Raw genomic sequence first — 15,631 nt, 5'->3', positions numbered from 1 at the left:
TTATACTCAGAGACCTATATTTGAACAAGTATAGTAAATCTCTAATATTTAAGGTAGCTGTTTCAAAGAATATCATTAAGGAGGGGCAAATTGAAATTCTGTACTAAAACTAGGTGTGTTAGATGAGCCTAGAAAATTTAGCACAAGTTTAAACAGAGATGGAATTTTAGATATGGTCTTAGAGATAGATAGCAGGGCTTCTTAAAAGTTTTCCACTAGTGACTCCTTTTTGCCTGAGAAATTTTTATGCAATTCTGGGTATATAAATATATAAAATAGGCATACAAATCAAACATTTACTGCCATATTTTTCATGACCCACCCCGCCTTCCACATTCAACTATGTGACTCCATATTGGGTCCCGACCTACAGTTTAAAAAGCTTTGAGAGATAGGAGTGGACCAGTATGGAAAGCGTCAGCATTTGATTCCTGACCTGATGAGTAGCTAGCCTTCACATGGTATATGAAAGAGCAGTAGTAGTTTGTTACCCTGGCAAAGCTATATGGAAATTCTTTCAATCTATTTTCGGCTAGTTTTCTAACTATGTTTGCAGGAATGAAAGGATAAAGCTAAGTCTTGTTAGCTCTTTTCATTAATATTCTGGTAGAAGGTTTAAGTCCTATAGAACATGGTAAAATTTCTCATTACTCCCCTATGAAATACTTGGAAATATAACATCAGAAACAGGCAGGAAAATGTACTGCTTGGGATTATTCTAAATTGATGAAATAGATCTTATGAGCAATATAAACTATTAGAATTAAAATTGAGGAAAAATCTCATTATTGTATTATAAAAGTCTTAGATTTAAAAATAAATTTTAACTTAATTTTTTTTTTTTTGCAGGGCAATGGGGGTTAAGTGACCTGCCCAGGGTCACACAGCTAGTAAGTGTCAAGTGTCTGAGGCTGGATTTGAACTCAGGAACTCCTGAATCCAGGACCAGTGCTTTATCCACTGCGCCACCTAGCTGCCCCAATTTTAACTTAAATTTTAGGCATTGTAAATAAATATTGAGAGAGAGGATGGCCTAGTGGAAAAGTCCTAGATTCAGAGTCAGGAAAGGGGGAACCCTGATGTGATATTGAATACTAATTTATTAGTCATGAGATGAAGCCTGAGCCAGAAGAAATGGAGATAATATATTGCACTCTTTACATCAGGAGACTGTTATGCTGAGAATGTGAAATAATATCCTTAAAAAGATATATAAATTTAACTTGTTATTTAGGTGGAATTCATTAACATATACCACACCAGGATGGTACCTAGTCAATTAATCTTCTGTCATTCATTATTATTTTATATTAAGACAATCAGACTTAAAGTTTCACGGGTCTGTAAAAGTGATCTAGTCCAATGTCTACCTGAGCACAGCCTAACAAAAATGGCCTACGTTTAAAAACTTCAACACATGGAGGCCTACCTCGTTAGGCAGCTTACTCCCTTTTTATTCTCTAACCGTTCTTTATATTGAACCCCATGGGTCCTATCTTTGCCCTTTGTAACGGAGCAGAATAAATCTAAACCCATTTCTATCTGACAACTCTAAGTAACTGAAAAGAGGGATGACCTCCTCCTACATCTTTTCTTCTTTAAGCTAAAAACATTCTCAGTTCCTTCAAATGATTCCCACACAATCCCGGTCATCTGCTTTGGGAATACTCCATCTTATCAATACCTCTCCTTAACTGTGGTGTACAAAATTCTTTGGATCCAATAACACACAGACTATCTGTTAAGTGTCCATTATATGTTTGGGGAGACACTGGAGAAGCAAAGCTTAACCAACAAACATATTTTGATTTATTTATTTTTAATTAATAAAGTATTTTATTTTTTTCCTGTTACATGTAAAGATAGTTCTCAACTTTTGTTTATACAAGCTTTCCAATTTCAGATTTTTCTCCCTCCCTCCCTCCCCCCCCCCAGACAGCAGGTAATCTGACATAGGTTAAATATATATATACACACACACACACATAACAACATTAAACATATTTCTGCCTTAGTCATGTTATAAGAGAAAAATCAGAGCAATGAGGGAAAACCTCAAAATAGAAAAACATTAGTACCAAAAACAAAAGAAATAGTATGGTTCATTCAGCATCTATACTACACAGTTTTTTTTTTTCTTGGATTTGGAGATCCTCTTCTATCATGAGTTCCCTGGAACTCTTCTGTACCATTGCATTGGTGAGAAGAATATAGTCCATCACAGTAGGTCAACACTCAATGTTGATGATACTGTGTACAATGTTCTTCTGGTTCTGCTCATCTCACTTGTCATCAGCCCATGCAAGACCCTCCAGGTTTCTCTGAACTCCTCTTGCTCATCATTTTTTACAGCACAATAGTATTCCATTGTATTCATATACCACAACTTGTCCAGCCATTCCCCAATGGATGGGCATCCCCTCATCTTCCAATTCCTTGCCACCACATAAAGAGCAGCTATAAATATTTTTGTACATGTGGGTCCCTTTCTCCTTTCCATGATTTCTTTGGAAAAAGACCCAAAAGTGGTATTGCTGGGTCAAAGGGTATGCACAGCTTTATCGCCCTTTGGGCATAATTCCAAATTGCTCTCCAGAATGGTTGGATCAGTTCACAACTCCACCAACAATGCATTAGTGTTCCAATTTTCCCACAGCTTCTCCAACATTTATTATTTTCCTTTTTTGTCATTTTAGCCAATCTGATAGGTGTCAGGTGGTACCTCAGAGTTGTTTTAATTTGCATCTCTCTAATCATTACAGATTTAGAGCATTTTTTCATATGGGAATAGATAGCAAATATATTTTTAAAACTATTTACTTTGTGCCCAGTTCTGTGCTCAGCACATATCCTGCCCTCAAGAACCTTACAACAAAATAACTATCACCTCCTTTGTTCTAGACTCTATACTTCTGTTAACAGCCTAAGTTTTTATTAGCTTCCATCTCATCCTGCTAACTTCCATGGTTCTTTAAAGTCCAAGATCTTTTTCACATGAATTGTGTTGCAATCTCTCTCTCCCCCTCCAAACCTGTATTAGTGAGGCTAATTTTTAAAAATGTAAATGAAAGAATTTTACAGGCATCTCTACTAAATGTCATGAGAATTTGTCCATAATATTATATAGTTTCCCTATTTCATTTTGGATCTTTTCTTTGATACCTACTCCAGCTTTAAATTACCCCCAGACTTAATATGGATGACCTTCACTTCTTCATCCCAATCACTGATAAAATACAGTACAGAACAGGGTCAGTGGCAAAGTCCTGAAGTACTCCACATTGATAGTAATTAGTGCTTTTCAGATCTGGACAGTCTAAATCTACCAAAGTCTACTTTCATTCAGCCCACAGTCCTCCATGTGGTTCACTAGAATATCATGAGAGATGTGTCAGTCGGAGGCTGCTGATTGGTCCCCAGGGTCCCTGGCAAGAGAGATGGGGCAAGGCTGTGTCTAAGATGTCTGGTAACTGATCAGGAAGAGGGCTCCACAGTCCTCCATGTGGTTCACAAGAATATCATGAAAGATGTGTCAATCAGAGGCTGCTGATTGGTCCCCAGGGTCCCTGGCAAGAGAGATGGGGCAAGGCTGTGTCTAAGATGTCTGGTAACTGATCAGGAAGAGGGCTCCACAGTCCTCCATGTGGTTCACAAGAATATCATGAAAGATGTGTCAATCAGAGGCTGCTGATTGGTCCCCAGGGTCCCTGGCAAGAGAGATGGGGCAAGGCTGTGTCTAAGATGACTGGTAACTGATCAGGAAGAAGAGTCCACTTAACAGACTTTAAAAAGAGCTATAACTTTTACTCTTATTCTTCTCTCTGAGCATGACTCTTGGGACTCTGCAAATGTCCCAAGCTTAGGACTTGTCAAATGCCTTGTTGATTTCTAGTGATGTAGTTTCCATCATTCCCCAGATTTAGCAATCATTTAGCAGCCTTAACCAAGAGTAAATATGGAATAACCATTTAAATGGCTAATAGTTGGTGACTAACATTCAAAGAGGTTAACATCACGGTAAAGTTGCACAATATAATTTCATAATAATTGTCGGTTTAAATTAGAATAACGGGTGGCTGGCCAATAAACCCAGTGTTTCTGAGCACCTACAGGGTGCTCAACTGATTTAATCCCCAGGTAGACTTTGGAGGGTGCATAGACATTTTATAATTGGTTCCAGAATTCTAACCATATGAAGGACCTCATTGAATTGGCCAATTATTAGGAATTGGGGGGTGTATTTAAAATGAACTACCCAACCAGAACCTGATTCTTCTTTTATGGGTCCTCCTTGACATTTCCCAAAGAGATAATGCTGTAAGAGGAGAGTGGAGCCCTCCTCATCTAAAACAGAGCTATGGCTTGAGAATAATTTCTTTGCCTCATAATTTATTCTTTTATTTGAGAGGGAAGTCTTTCATTTTGGGTGGATGTCTGGGAGTGGAGCCCAGGTGGAGTTCTGAAGCCAGCCTGTCCAGCAACAATGCTCAGAGGAGTACGGAGTAGCCTGCTAGACCTACACCACTGGTAGGTGAGACAGGGACTTATCCAGCAGCCAATGCAACATTTGAATCTGGACTTAGTAAGGCCAAATCTATGCGAAACTAAGTTAAATCTGAGCTCACTCATCTATTGTAAGAGCTAACTGATGTTAATTGGACCTGGGGTGTCAATGCCTGGTAGTAAACAATCAGTAGGACACACAGGAATAGGGGTTCAAGACAATAATATTAAAGAAAAAAACTCCCAACCCCTCAGAAGTACCCCTTAGAACCAGAAGGAGATGTAGCCTTACTTAAAAAGTTAAAATGAGGTCATAATACTCAAGGTGTTGGTGAAGATCTAAAATGCTCAAGGATAGCCGCTATCTTAAGTGGGCATGTAATTCTCTTTACACTAGTGATTTGCTTCAAAAGCACTTTCTATCACACTATTACATAATCTGAAGTTAATAAAAAAGCAGAGTTCAACCCAGCCCTGGATGAATTTTCATTATTTTCAAATTTGTTGAGGCTCAACTAAACTTGCCTTTGCTTTTCAGGCTTTTTCTCAGAAAACTCATGATAGCTCCGATGAATCCAGATATATCCATTACCATATTAGGGGGCAGCTAGGTGGAACAGAGGATAGAGCACTGGCCCTGGAGTCAGGAGTACCTGAGTTCAAATCCAGCCTCAGACACTTAACACTTACTAGCTGTGTGACCCTGGGCAAGTCACTTAACCCCAATTGCCTCACTAAAAAAACAAAACAAAACAAAAACAACCCTTAAAAAATAAATAAAAATAAATTTTAGCTGAAAGTAAGTGGTGCAGTGGATAGAGTGCTTGACCTGGGATCAGGAAGATCTGTCTTCAAATTTGGCCTCAGACACTTACTGTGTGACCCTGGATCCCTCAGCCTCATTCTTCATCTGAAAAATAGGTGCAATAATAGCACCAATCTCCCAGGGTTACTGTGAGGATAAAATGCAAGAATATATTTGCAAACCTTAGAGAATTAGAGCAATACTATGTTATATTTACTTACATAAGTTGTTTAGAAAGTGTATATAGAGGGGGAGCTAGGTAGCACAGTGGATAGAGCATCAGCCCTGGATTCACGAGGACCTGAGTTCAAATCCGACCTCAGACCCTTGACACGTAATAGCTGTGTGACCCTGGGCAAGTCACTTAACCTCAATTGCCTCACCAAAAAAAAAAAAAGTGTGTGTAGAAAAGGAAGTAGATTGTGGGAGTCTTTGGGTTTTCCTCTAGGTCACTCTCAGCCATCCTTTTTAATTTTGGAAATTCCTCCACTCCCTCCTTTCCCCAACCCCAGTACATCACAGTAATCAGTGGTAAAGATAATTTGGAACTCAATCTGCTCCACCCTCTCCCTTTCATCAGCAATTCCTTTCTCTGAGGCAACAAATAAAAGGGTAGGTAAGTAATTATTGATCTACCAGGAGTGGCAAAGATGTCTTGTGATAAAAGAAAAAAAAAAGCAACTGATTTGTAAGACTACCCTAACAAAACAAACGAGAACATCCTCAACATTTTTAGAAGAGGATATCAATTTTGGTTAATAAATATTCATACCATGTGGCCAAGGGGATTTAAAAGAACATCAGTATTTGATGTTTCCATCCACTAGGTGGTGCCATAGTATGCAGTGCAGTAGGTCTGGAGTCAGAAAGACCCAAGTTCAAATTTGACCTCAGACACACACTAGCTGTGTGACCCTAAGAAAGTCACTTCACCTCTGTCTGCCTCAGTTTCCTCAACTATAACATGGGATGATAATAATAGCACCTACCTCCCAGGGTTGTTGTGAGGATCCAATGAGATAATGACTGTAAAGCACTTATCACAGTACCTGGCATATAGTTGGCACTTAATAAATGTTTCTTTCCCTCCTTCCTATTATGCCCATTTTAGTGTAATGTGGGTAATAAAGGAAGTCCCTCCCATACCCCCTAATCTGCTGGATTGAGACACTTCTCATGGAACTGAGCTTGTGCCCTTTATTGGTCCCTAGTGAGGAGGGGGAAGGCTGTGTCTAAGATGGCTGGCATTCAAGCAGGAAGAGGGAGCCACTCAGCAGACTTTCTTTCTTTTTTTTTGTGGGGCAATGAGACTTAAGTGACTTGCTCAGGGTCACACAGCTAGTAAGTGCCAAGTATCTGAGATCGGATTTGAACTCAGGTCTTCCTGAATCCAGGGCCGGTGCTTTATCCACTGTACCACCTAGCTACCCTACCCCCTTTTTTTTTCCCACTCAGTAGACTTTCAAAAGAGAAACAATTTTCACATCCACTCTTCCCTTCTTTTAACATGACTCTTGGGACTCCACAAAGTAGATTAGACTTCCAGTGATTGAGGGGGAAGGAAAAGGGATCTCCCCCTTCTCCTCTTCCCTAGAGGCATCTACGGATGGCAAGGCCCACCTTGCAGCTGGCCCTCCAGCTGCTCCATGATGGTTTCTTTGCCATCTTCCTTCTTGTTTTAGCTTCTTCCTCCTCCTCCTTAAAGCAAGCTCCTGCCTGGGTAGTCTGTCCCAAGTCAAAGTCAAGGCTGCAAGAGACTGGATAGTCTTGGGGAAACTGCGTGAGCAGCAGGGCTCTAGCTGGCTGTCTGTACCACCGTGCTCATTGGGCAGGGCTCGGAAGACAGGTTGTATTAGTAAAGGCACACACCATTGTCCTTTGCAAGGGAGTCTTCCTGCTATTGTGACACTTTGAAAATCCTGCGTTTAGAGGTAGTATTGAGGATCTAGTGCTTTTCATATTTTAGGATAAAATTTTCCTCTGGTAGAAAGTAAGCTCAAGCACAGGGACTATTTGGGTTTTTTTCTTTGTATCTCTGCACCTAGCATTGTTCCTGGTATCTAGAAAGTGTTTTAAAAAATGGATAATCGACTTGATTGATGTAGGCACCTCTGGACCAGGGGAAGGATCTCTGGACACTGTTCAAAGTTATACAACTGAGACCTCTCTACCGCACAAGAATAGGCCAAAGGATGTGGGAAAGAAGTGAGCATCTAGCATTAGTTGCTTCTTGTTTAATTTAACTTTTTATCTACCTTGGGAAGACAAAGCACATTTTATTTCATGCAAAAATGTTCCCCAGCTAAACTCGTTCACTCCTTTGTTTTATAGATCAGGAAATTGAGGTAAAAAGGGGTTAACTGACTTGCATGGGGTTAGATGGGTAGCAAATGGTTAATTGAGGATTTGAATCCAGTTCCTCTGATTCTGTCTACATGAAATGATGGGCCTCCTTGCCTTGCACAGGGTCACTTGGGCAGCAAGTGGCTAAGTGAGGGTTTAAATCAAGTTCCTCATGCTCTTACCAGGGCCTCCAAGACGTTCTTCAAGTTGCTAAGGTGCCTTTGGTGGCAGATAGGATTAGGTTTCAAAGAGAAAGAAAGCAACGACATAGGAGAGAGTGTTAAAATGTTTATCTTTCCATAAGGCAAGAAGCTCCCTAAGGTCAGGGACTATCTTTCTTTTTTTGGTGAGGCAATTGGGGTTAAGTGACTTGCCCAGGGTCACACAGCTAGTAAGTGTTAAGTGTCTGAGGCTAGATTTGAACTCAGGTCCTCCTGACTCCAGGGCTGGTGCTCTATCCACTGCACCACCTAGCTGCTCCTGGGACTATCTTTCTTAAGTGCTTAGTACAGTGCCTGGCACATAGTAATGTTTACTGAATTGAACTGAATCTTATTTTTTTTTTCCTTCCCAAAAGGTCGAGAGAAATAATCTAGGCAATTTTCCTTGGTTGCATCCCAGCAAAAGAAAAGGACATTTTAAGGCAGTGGCCCATGTAGTTGGTGCCTCTCAGGATTTCCTCTTGTCCCACTAATCCTACCCAAAGTTACCAAAATTTTGGGGAAAAATGTTTTCTCCCCCCCAAATAATATTGTGGTGGAAAGTTTAGATTTTACCACTTATAAGCAGTATGATCTCAGGCAACTCACTTTAGCTCTCTAATGCCTCAGTTTCCTCATTTGTTAACATATAAAGGGGGTCAGGATTGTACAAACTGATTTTTTTTTTTGGTAAGGCAATTGGGGTTAAGTGACTTGCCCAGGGTCATACAGCTAGTAAGTGTCAAGGGTCTGAGGCTGGATTTGAACTCAGGTCCTCCTGAATCCAGGGCCGGTGCTCTATCCACTGTGCCACCTAGCTTCCCCCACAAACTGATTTCTAAGGTAATTTCCAGCCCTGTGAATTTGTGACTTTCCAAAAGACAGTTTTGTTTATTTACTAGTAGTGACAAGGGAATCTGGGACTTCACTGCTCAGTGAATTACCATCTCAGTTAAAGGACTAAATTATCTTTAAAGCAGGACACCCTCCTGCTTTGTGAGAATCCAGAAGATTCTGCTTACAGAACTACTGTAAACAAACATTCTTCATTTGTCAGGAACACCGGTAGATGGGGGAAGTCAAGCCTGGCCAGTGATTGGGGAGGTTGGCTTTAACCTAGCTTCTGATGCCTTTTGAAAAGCAGAGGTTCAGATGACAAGCTCAGGCTCTCCTGCAGACAAGGATGCTCTACCAGGAATGCTTGGCTCTTATTCATAGAGGACAGCTGTTTACAAGATGAAAAATCTAGAAAAACCATGTCTTAGTAATCATTATTTTCACTGCCATCTAAATGACAACAAAAGCAAGTGGCTTGTTTCTACCTTTATTCCATTAATGTTATTAGTTCCATTAATGCTGTTTCATTAATAGGGGCAGCTAGGTGGTGTAGTGGATAAAGCACTGGCCCTGGATTCAGGAGGGCCTGAGGTCAAATCCGGCCTCAGATACTTGACACTTACTAGCTATGTGACCCTGGGCAAGTCACTTAACCCTCATTGCCCCACAAAAACAAACAAAAAACCAACCAAAACAAAACCCTATCCATTAATGAGCCTGGAATGAAATTACCTCTAGAGCAGGCATTATGGAGTCAACAAATGCAAGGATGTTCTGCATGGTGATTAATAATAGCTTGTATTCCTATATTTATTTAAATATGGCCAAGTGCTTTACTTACATTTTGTCATTTGGCCCTTACAACAACCTTGTTTGGTAGATGCTATAATTATCCCCATTTCACAGATAAAGAGAATGAGGCCAAGATAAGTTAAATGACTTATTCAGAGTCTCACAGCTTCTAAGTAATTGAGGGAGGATTCAAACCTGGGTCTTCCAGGCTCTAATTACAACACTCCATTCTGCCTCTTATTCACCATTATCTTTCAAGTTAGAAATCTCCCACTGTAGAAAGTCAGCAACTAGGCTGTCCCATGTTCTATTGCCTAATGGTCTTTAATACGCGGAAAGCTCAAGATCTGAAAGAAAAAATAAAAAGGGACCACTACCACCAGCCATGGAGCTATGCTTAACCTTAGTGCACTTTTAAGATCAGGTATCCACCAAATTTATTTACGGTGATCAGTCTGGTTTGGTCCTGTTTCCCAGTCTTCTTACCACAGATGAGAGTTAGTGATATTCTATTGAAAACTCAGTCTTATTTTGTTGCTTCTATTTCCATGGAAAATCAACAAAAGATTCTGTGTCATTCTGTTTCCCCAAGAGGAAAGCATTCTTATCAAGTATCTGGGGTTTATTTTAATGTGAATTTATAGTCTTGCTTCTTGTCCACAAGGTTATGATAAGGGAAACAAACAGAATGCAAAGAAAAGAGAGGGAACAAGTAAATAGTCAAAAGGTGTTATCCTTGGTAACTATGCATGAGATTACATGACATAAATTGGCGGTTTCAGAACCAGTTCCCATGAAACATGACTTGTGGAAATGAGTACAAACTGTTCAGCAGAGGCAAAAGACCTAAAATGGATCTGAAGCCTGAATTTCCAGTGTGGGGAACAGTTACAGGTCAAGAGGTTGGTGACACTAGAGAAATGGACTGTACTGATAACATAGTTGGGTAAGAGAAACAAGATTCAAAATGATTTGGTTAAATTGTATTTGTGGGCCAAAACCAACAAGATGAAATTTAACACGGATAAAAAATTCTACAGTTAGGTTTGAAATAATGAATTACGTAAACATAGGATGAGAGAGACTGGGAGCCATTTATATGGGAAAAAATGGGAGAGGAGAAGTTCAGTTAGTCACAAACTCAATAAGCCATGACAGATGAGATATCTACAGGAAAAAAAATGAGATATAGTATACTATGTTAGAGTAGATCATGGAAAGTAATAACTCCACTGCATTCTGCATTGGTCAAACTACAGTTAGAATACTGTGTCTAGTTTTGGTATCATGTTTCAAAAAGTTTCCAAAGAAAGGAAACTAAGATATTGAGAAATCTCGACATCCTGTCAAGTGTGTGTGGCACAGGGAAGGAGCTTGGGGGTGGGAGGGTGCAACAGACTCTGCTTCAAGACTGCTTCCACAATTTATCTGTTATGTGACCTTGGATGTCTTCCCTCTTCCTCATCCTACCCCTGACACATCGTGAAGCAGCCTTGCTCCTCACCAAGGCCAACCTCTCTACCTGCTCAAACAATCCTGTTACATCCCCCAACAGACTGCTCCCTCCATTGTTCCCATTCTATCACTTCTTTTCTTTTGTTTTTCCTTTTTTCTTTTGTGGGGCAATGAGGGTTAAGTGACTTGCCCAGGATCACACAGCTAGTAAGTGTCAAGTGTTTGAGGCCATATTTGAATTCAGGTCCTCCTGAATCTAGGGCTCGTACTTTATCCACTGTGACAGCTAGCTGTCCCTGATTCCTATAATTTTACCTTAAACTGTAGTTCCACAAAGCTTATTTTTTCCAACTAAATAGGTCTTCTCTCCACAAATCTGGCTTGTATGAAATCTGAACATAGCCTATGACTGGTATTATTTTTTAATATGTCCTGTGTACTTTTCCCACAAACTGATTGAAATGTTAAACATGACAATGGGCAGGGGCTTCCCTGGGCAAGAGGTAAGGGGAAGAGCAACATAAACTTGGGTTTTAATTCTTATTAAACTTACCAAGTAGAGCAGCCCAGTGAAGGGGCGTCCGAAATAAGTTATCATAAGATGTGATGTTGCAGCTTTCATAGGAGGTCAAGACATCAACCACCGTCACATTCCCATCAGCAACTGCGAAATGAAGAGGTGTTCGTCCTTCATAGTCCTGCCAGTTTAGTAAAGATTCAGTTGGGGCAGCATCCTGTGTTTAAATGAACAGAGACTTCAGGCACACATGGAATACTGACTGAATCTTCTTTCTGTCTTCTTTCTTTGCATCTCCAGTACTCAATATGGTGCCTGGCACATAGTAGGCATTTAATGAATGCTTGTTGACTGACTATTGACTGATACATATAACAACAAATGCTATATGGTTCCCCCCCCCCCAAAGCCTCTACTAGCCTTCTTCTAGTATCAGTGTTAAATAATAACAATAATAACAACTATCATTGAAATAATGCTTTAATGTTTGAAGAGTGCTTTATATATGTTATCTCATTTGACCCTCACAACAATACTGTGAGGTATGTGTTATTATTACTCCCATTATGTACAGATGAGGAAATCGAGGCGGGAGAAGTTGAGAGATTTGAGTAAGGGTTATAGGGCTAGTAAGTTTCCGAGGCAAGGTTTGAACTCAGATCTTCCCGATTCCAAGTCCCAGATTGTAGCCACTGAGCTGCCTTTAAGTCTGAAGAACAGAGCTTAAGAACATAATCTCACCCCTTAAAACTACTTTGCCTTTTCAAAATATGGGGGTAGAGTATGCATGTGTGTGTCTGTGTGTGTGTGTTCCAGGGTAGAACAAGGGACCGCCTACAGTAGCATGATTGAGGCCATCCCTTGGCAGAACTTCCAAGTGGGTGACCTTTGTGATTAAAACATTAGCAGGGGGGGCAGCTAGGTGGCCCAGAGGATAAAGCACCGGCCCTGGATTCAGGAGGACCTGAGTTCAAAGCCAGCCTCAGACACTTGACACTAACTAGCTGTGTGACCCTGGGCAAGTCACTTAACCCCCATTGCCCCGCAAAAACAAAACCAAAAAAGAAAATAAAAAAAAAGAAAGAGCTGTAGACTTAGATTGTGGCTGTGCCACTGACTGGCTGTATGACTTGGGGGCAAATTAACTTTCTCTTTATCTCTGTAAATGAGGGGATTGGTTTGGGTGATCTCTAAGACACCCACCACCTCTAATATCCTAAGACATAATTCTTTGATGAACTTTGAGCATCAGACAAATTTTAAATGGAGATTTGTTTAATATGAAATTAATAAAGCAAAAGGGAAAGTTTTCTTTTTGCTCAATAGTCTAGAATTTAAATTTGTACCACTGATCAAAGGAAAAAATATTGAGAAATCATTATTTTCTGCCTTCCTTTCTTCCAGGTTGGGCTCCCTCCTTGGGCTTGAAGCTAACTCCCTTTGAAGTCATTGTCTGAAATACGTGTTCTCCTCATCATCACCTCTCAGAATTCTTATCTTCCTTCAAGGGTCAGCTGTGGTTATCATGGAAGGTTATCCCTCCAAGAAACCTCTGTTGTTAATGCTCTCTCCTCATTCAAAGTGCCTTGTGTAGTGTGCACGTTGAAGACAAAAAACCTTTTCCCCACGGTAGAATGTTTCTTTTCTTTCTTTCTTTCTTTCTTTCTTTCTTTCTTTCTTTCTTTCTTTTTTTTGTATCTTCACAACTTAGCACAGTTAGTAAGTATTCAACAATTATTTGTTGGACCTAATGAATGGTTTATTTGCTCCATATTAAAATGGGAGTATACTCCAGTGAATAACTGTCCTGTGTCCTGTATAGTGTGTTAATCTAGGTTGAAGATTTCTGAAAGAGGATGTGACCACTTGAATAAACCATTAATCATATGGTCATGATGATTCTCTAACTTGGTATCAGATCAACATGATGACCAGCCACAATTACAGAGGACTGATAATGAAGCATGTTACCCACTTCCTGACAGGCGTTATAGACTAAATATACAGAATGAGACTCAATTTTTTTTTTTTTGGACAGAGGCGAATTTATTTAACTATGCATATTTGTTACAAGGGTTTCAACTTTCTTTTACTTCTCTGTCTCTTCAGTGGGGGATGATAGGAGGTAGAGAAAATAGAATTTTGTTAATTAAAATATATTTTAAAATTTGGAACCAATAAAAAACCATCACTGTCTTCTTTTTCACACAATAGTTCACTGCTGACCCCAATGTACTTCTAGGGAAGCAAAGGTGGGGCAGCGAGGTGGCGCAGTGGATAAAGCAGGCCCTGGATTCAGGAGTACCTGAGTTCAAATCTGGCCTCAGACACTTTACACACTTACTAGCTGTGTGACCCTGGGCAAGTCACTTAACCCCCATTGCCCCACAAAAAAAAAAAAAAAGAGAAGCAAAAGGAAAATCCATTGTTTTTCACACCTAGGATATCAAGCAACATCCCCAAAATAAAAGGGAAGATAGAGTTCAATGTCATTAAATGTACTTTAATATTAAAAGAGAGATTTTAATAGAAAATATGTACTCACCAGGATACATCTGACAGTATGGACAGCACTGGGATCTTTGTGGTTAGCTGCCCAATGAAGTGGGATCTTTCCTTCAATATCAGGGATTCCAATATTAGAATCATGTTTTATTAGAAGCTTCACATGCTCTGGGTTATTATAATAGGCACTCCAATGCAGAGCGGTTTGCTAGAAATGTAAAAAGAAAAAAAGCATGTATAAGTAAAAAACCTATATCCATTTATTTTTAAATGGAATGGTCAGTACACCTTCTTTCTTTCTTTCTTTTTTATTTTAGCAACACTTATTTTATTTTTTTCAGTTACATGTAAGGGTAGTTTTCAACATTCATTTTCATAAGATTTAGAGTTCCAAATTTTTCTCCCTCCTTCCTTCCCTCCCCTCTCTACAAGATCGCAACCAGGTTATATATGTACAATCCACAAGTGTTCTTTTTATCAGTTCTATGGCGGTGCATAGTAAGCTTCCTCATTCGTTCCTTGGGATTGTCTTGGATCATTGCATTGCTGAGAGTAGTTAAGTCATTCACAATTGCTCATTGAACAATACTGCTGTCACTATGCACAATGTCCTCCCAGCTCTGCTCATTTCACTATACATCGATGTTCATTAGTCTTTCCAGGTTTTTTGGGGATCATCCTGTTTGTCATTTCCTGTAGGACGAGACCATTGCACTACAATCATATAGCACAGCTTTTTCCATCATTCCTCAATTGATGGACATTCCCTTGATTCTCAATTCTTAGCCTCCATCAAGAGTTGCTATAAATATTTTGTTTGTTTGTTTTTGCGGTGCAATGGGGGTTAAGTGACTTGCCCAGGGTCACACAGCTAGTAAGTGTCACATGTCTGAGACTGGATTTGAACTCAGGTACTCCTGAATCCAGGGCCGGTGCTTCATCCACTGTGCCACCTAGCTGCCCCTATAAATATTTTTTGTACAATTTTCCCCCTTTTTTCTTTTTCATGATTACTATTGTTAACTGTTTCCCTTCCCCATGATATTTATTCTATTATCCATCTTCTTTCATCCTATCACTCTTCAAAAGGGATTTGCTTTTGTCTGTCCCCTCCCCCACCCTGCCCTTCCTTCTTTTGCCCCTCTCTCTTTATCCCCTTCCCCTCCTATTTTCCTGCAGGGTTAGAGAGATTACTCCACCCAGTTGAGTGTGTACATTATGCCCTCCTTGAGCCAATTCTAATGAGATTGAGGTCTTTGAGCCAATTCTGATGAGTGTAAAATTCATTTACTGCCCTGCTCTTCTCCCATCTCTTCCCCCACTCCATAAGCCTTTTCCTGTTTCTTTCATGCAGTACACCTTATTTCTAAAAAATTACTTTTTTCTTTTTTTGGTGGGGCAATGAGGGTTAAGTGACTTGCCCGGGGTCACACAGCTAGTAAGTGTCAAGTGTCTGAGGCCAGATTTGAACTCAGGTCCTCCTGAATCCAGGGCCGGTGTATTATCCACTGCGCTACCTAGGTGCCCCCTAAAACATTACTTTAAAAGAGACAGGCAACTTGCTGACAAGTTTAATAGATGTTTTATGACATGATAAAGCTTGATTCTTCTCTTAATCACCAGCAGGCTGTCCATTCGTTGAGTTATGTATGATCATAGAATCGGCACCAGAAG

At 40.0% G+C, this 15,631-nt stretch overlaps 1 protein-coding gene across 1 annotated transcript in view; it reads right to left on the bottom strand.

Moving 5' to 3' along the window:
- Nucleotides 1–15,631, bottom strand: part of INVS (inversin) — a 249,338-nt gene that overhangs the window by 71,744 nt on the left and 161,963 nt on the right. Inside the window, exons 5-6 of the mRNA XM_043979547.1 lie at nt 13,998–14,165; nt 11,489–11,669 (exon numbers count right to left, since the gene is read on the bottom strand). Coding sequence (XP_043835482.1) covers nt 11,489–11,669; nt 13,998–14,165 — 349 coding nt within the window. The remainder of the gene's footprint in view (nt 1–11,488; nt 11,670–13,997; nt 14,166–15,631) is intronic.

This window comes from Dromiciops gliroides, chromosome 1 (assembly GCF_019393635.1).
Source record: "Dromiciops gliroides isolate mDroGli1 chromosome 1, mDroGli1.pri, whole genome shotgun sequence".
Taxonomy (NCBI): Eukaryota; Metazoa; Chordata; class Mammalia; order Microbiotheria; family Microbiotheriidae; genus Dromiciops; species Dromiciops gliroides.
The sequence above is the reverse complement of the archived record's forward strand: the minus strand, read 5'-3'. Positions and strand labels throughout refer to the sequence as shown.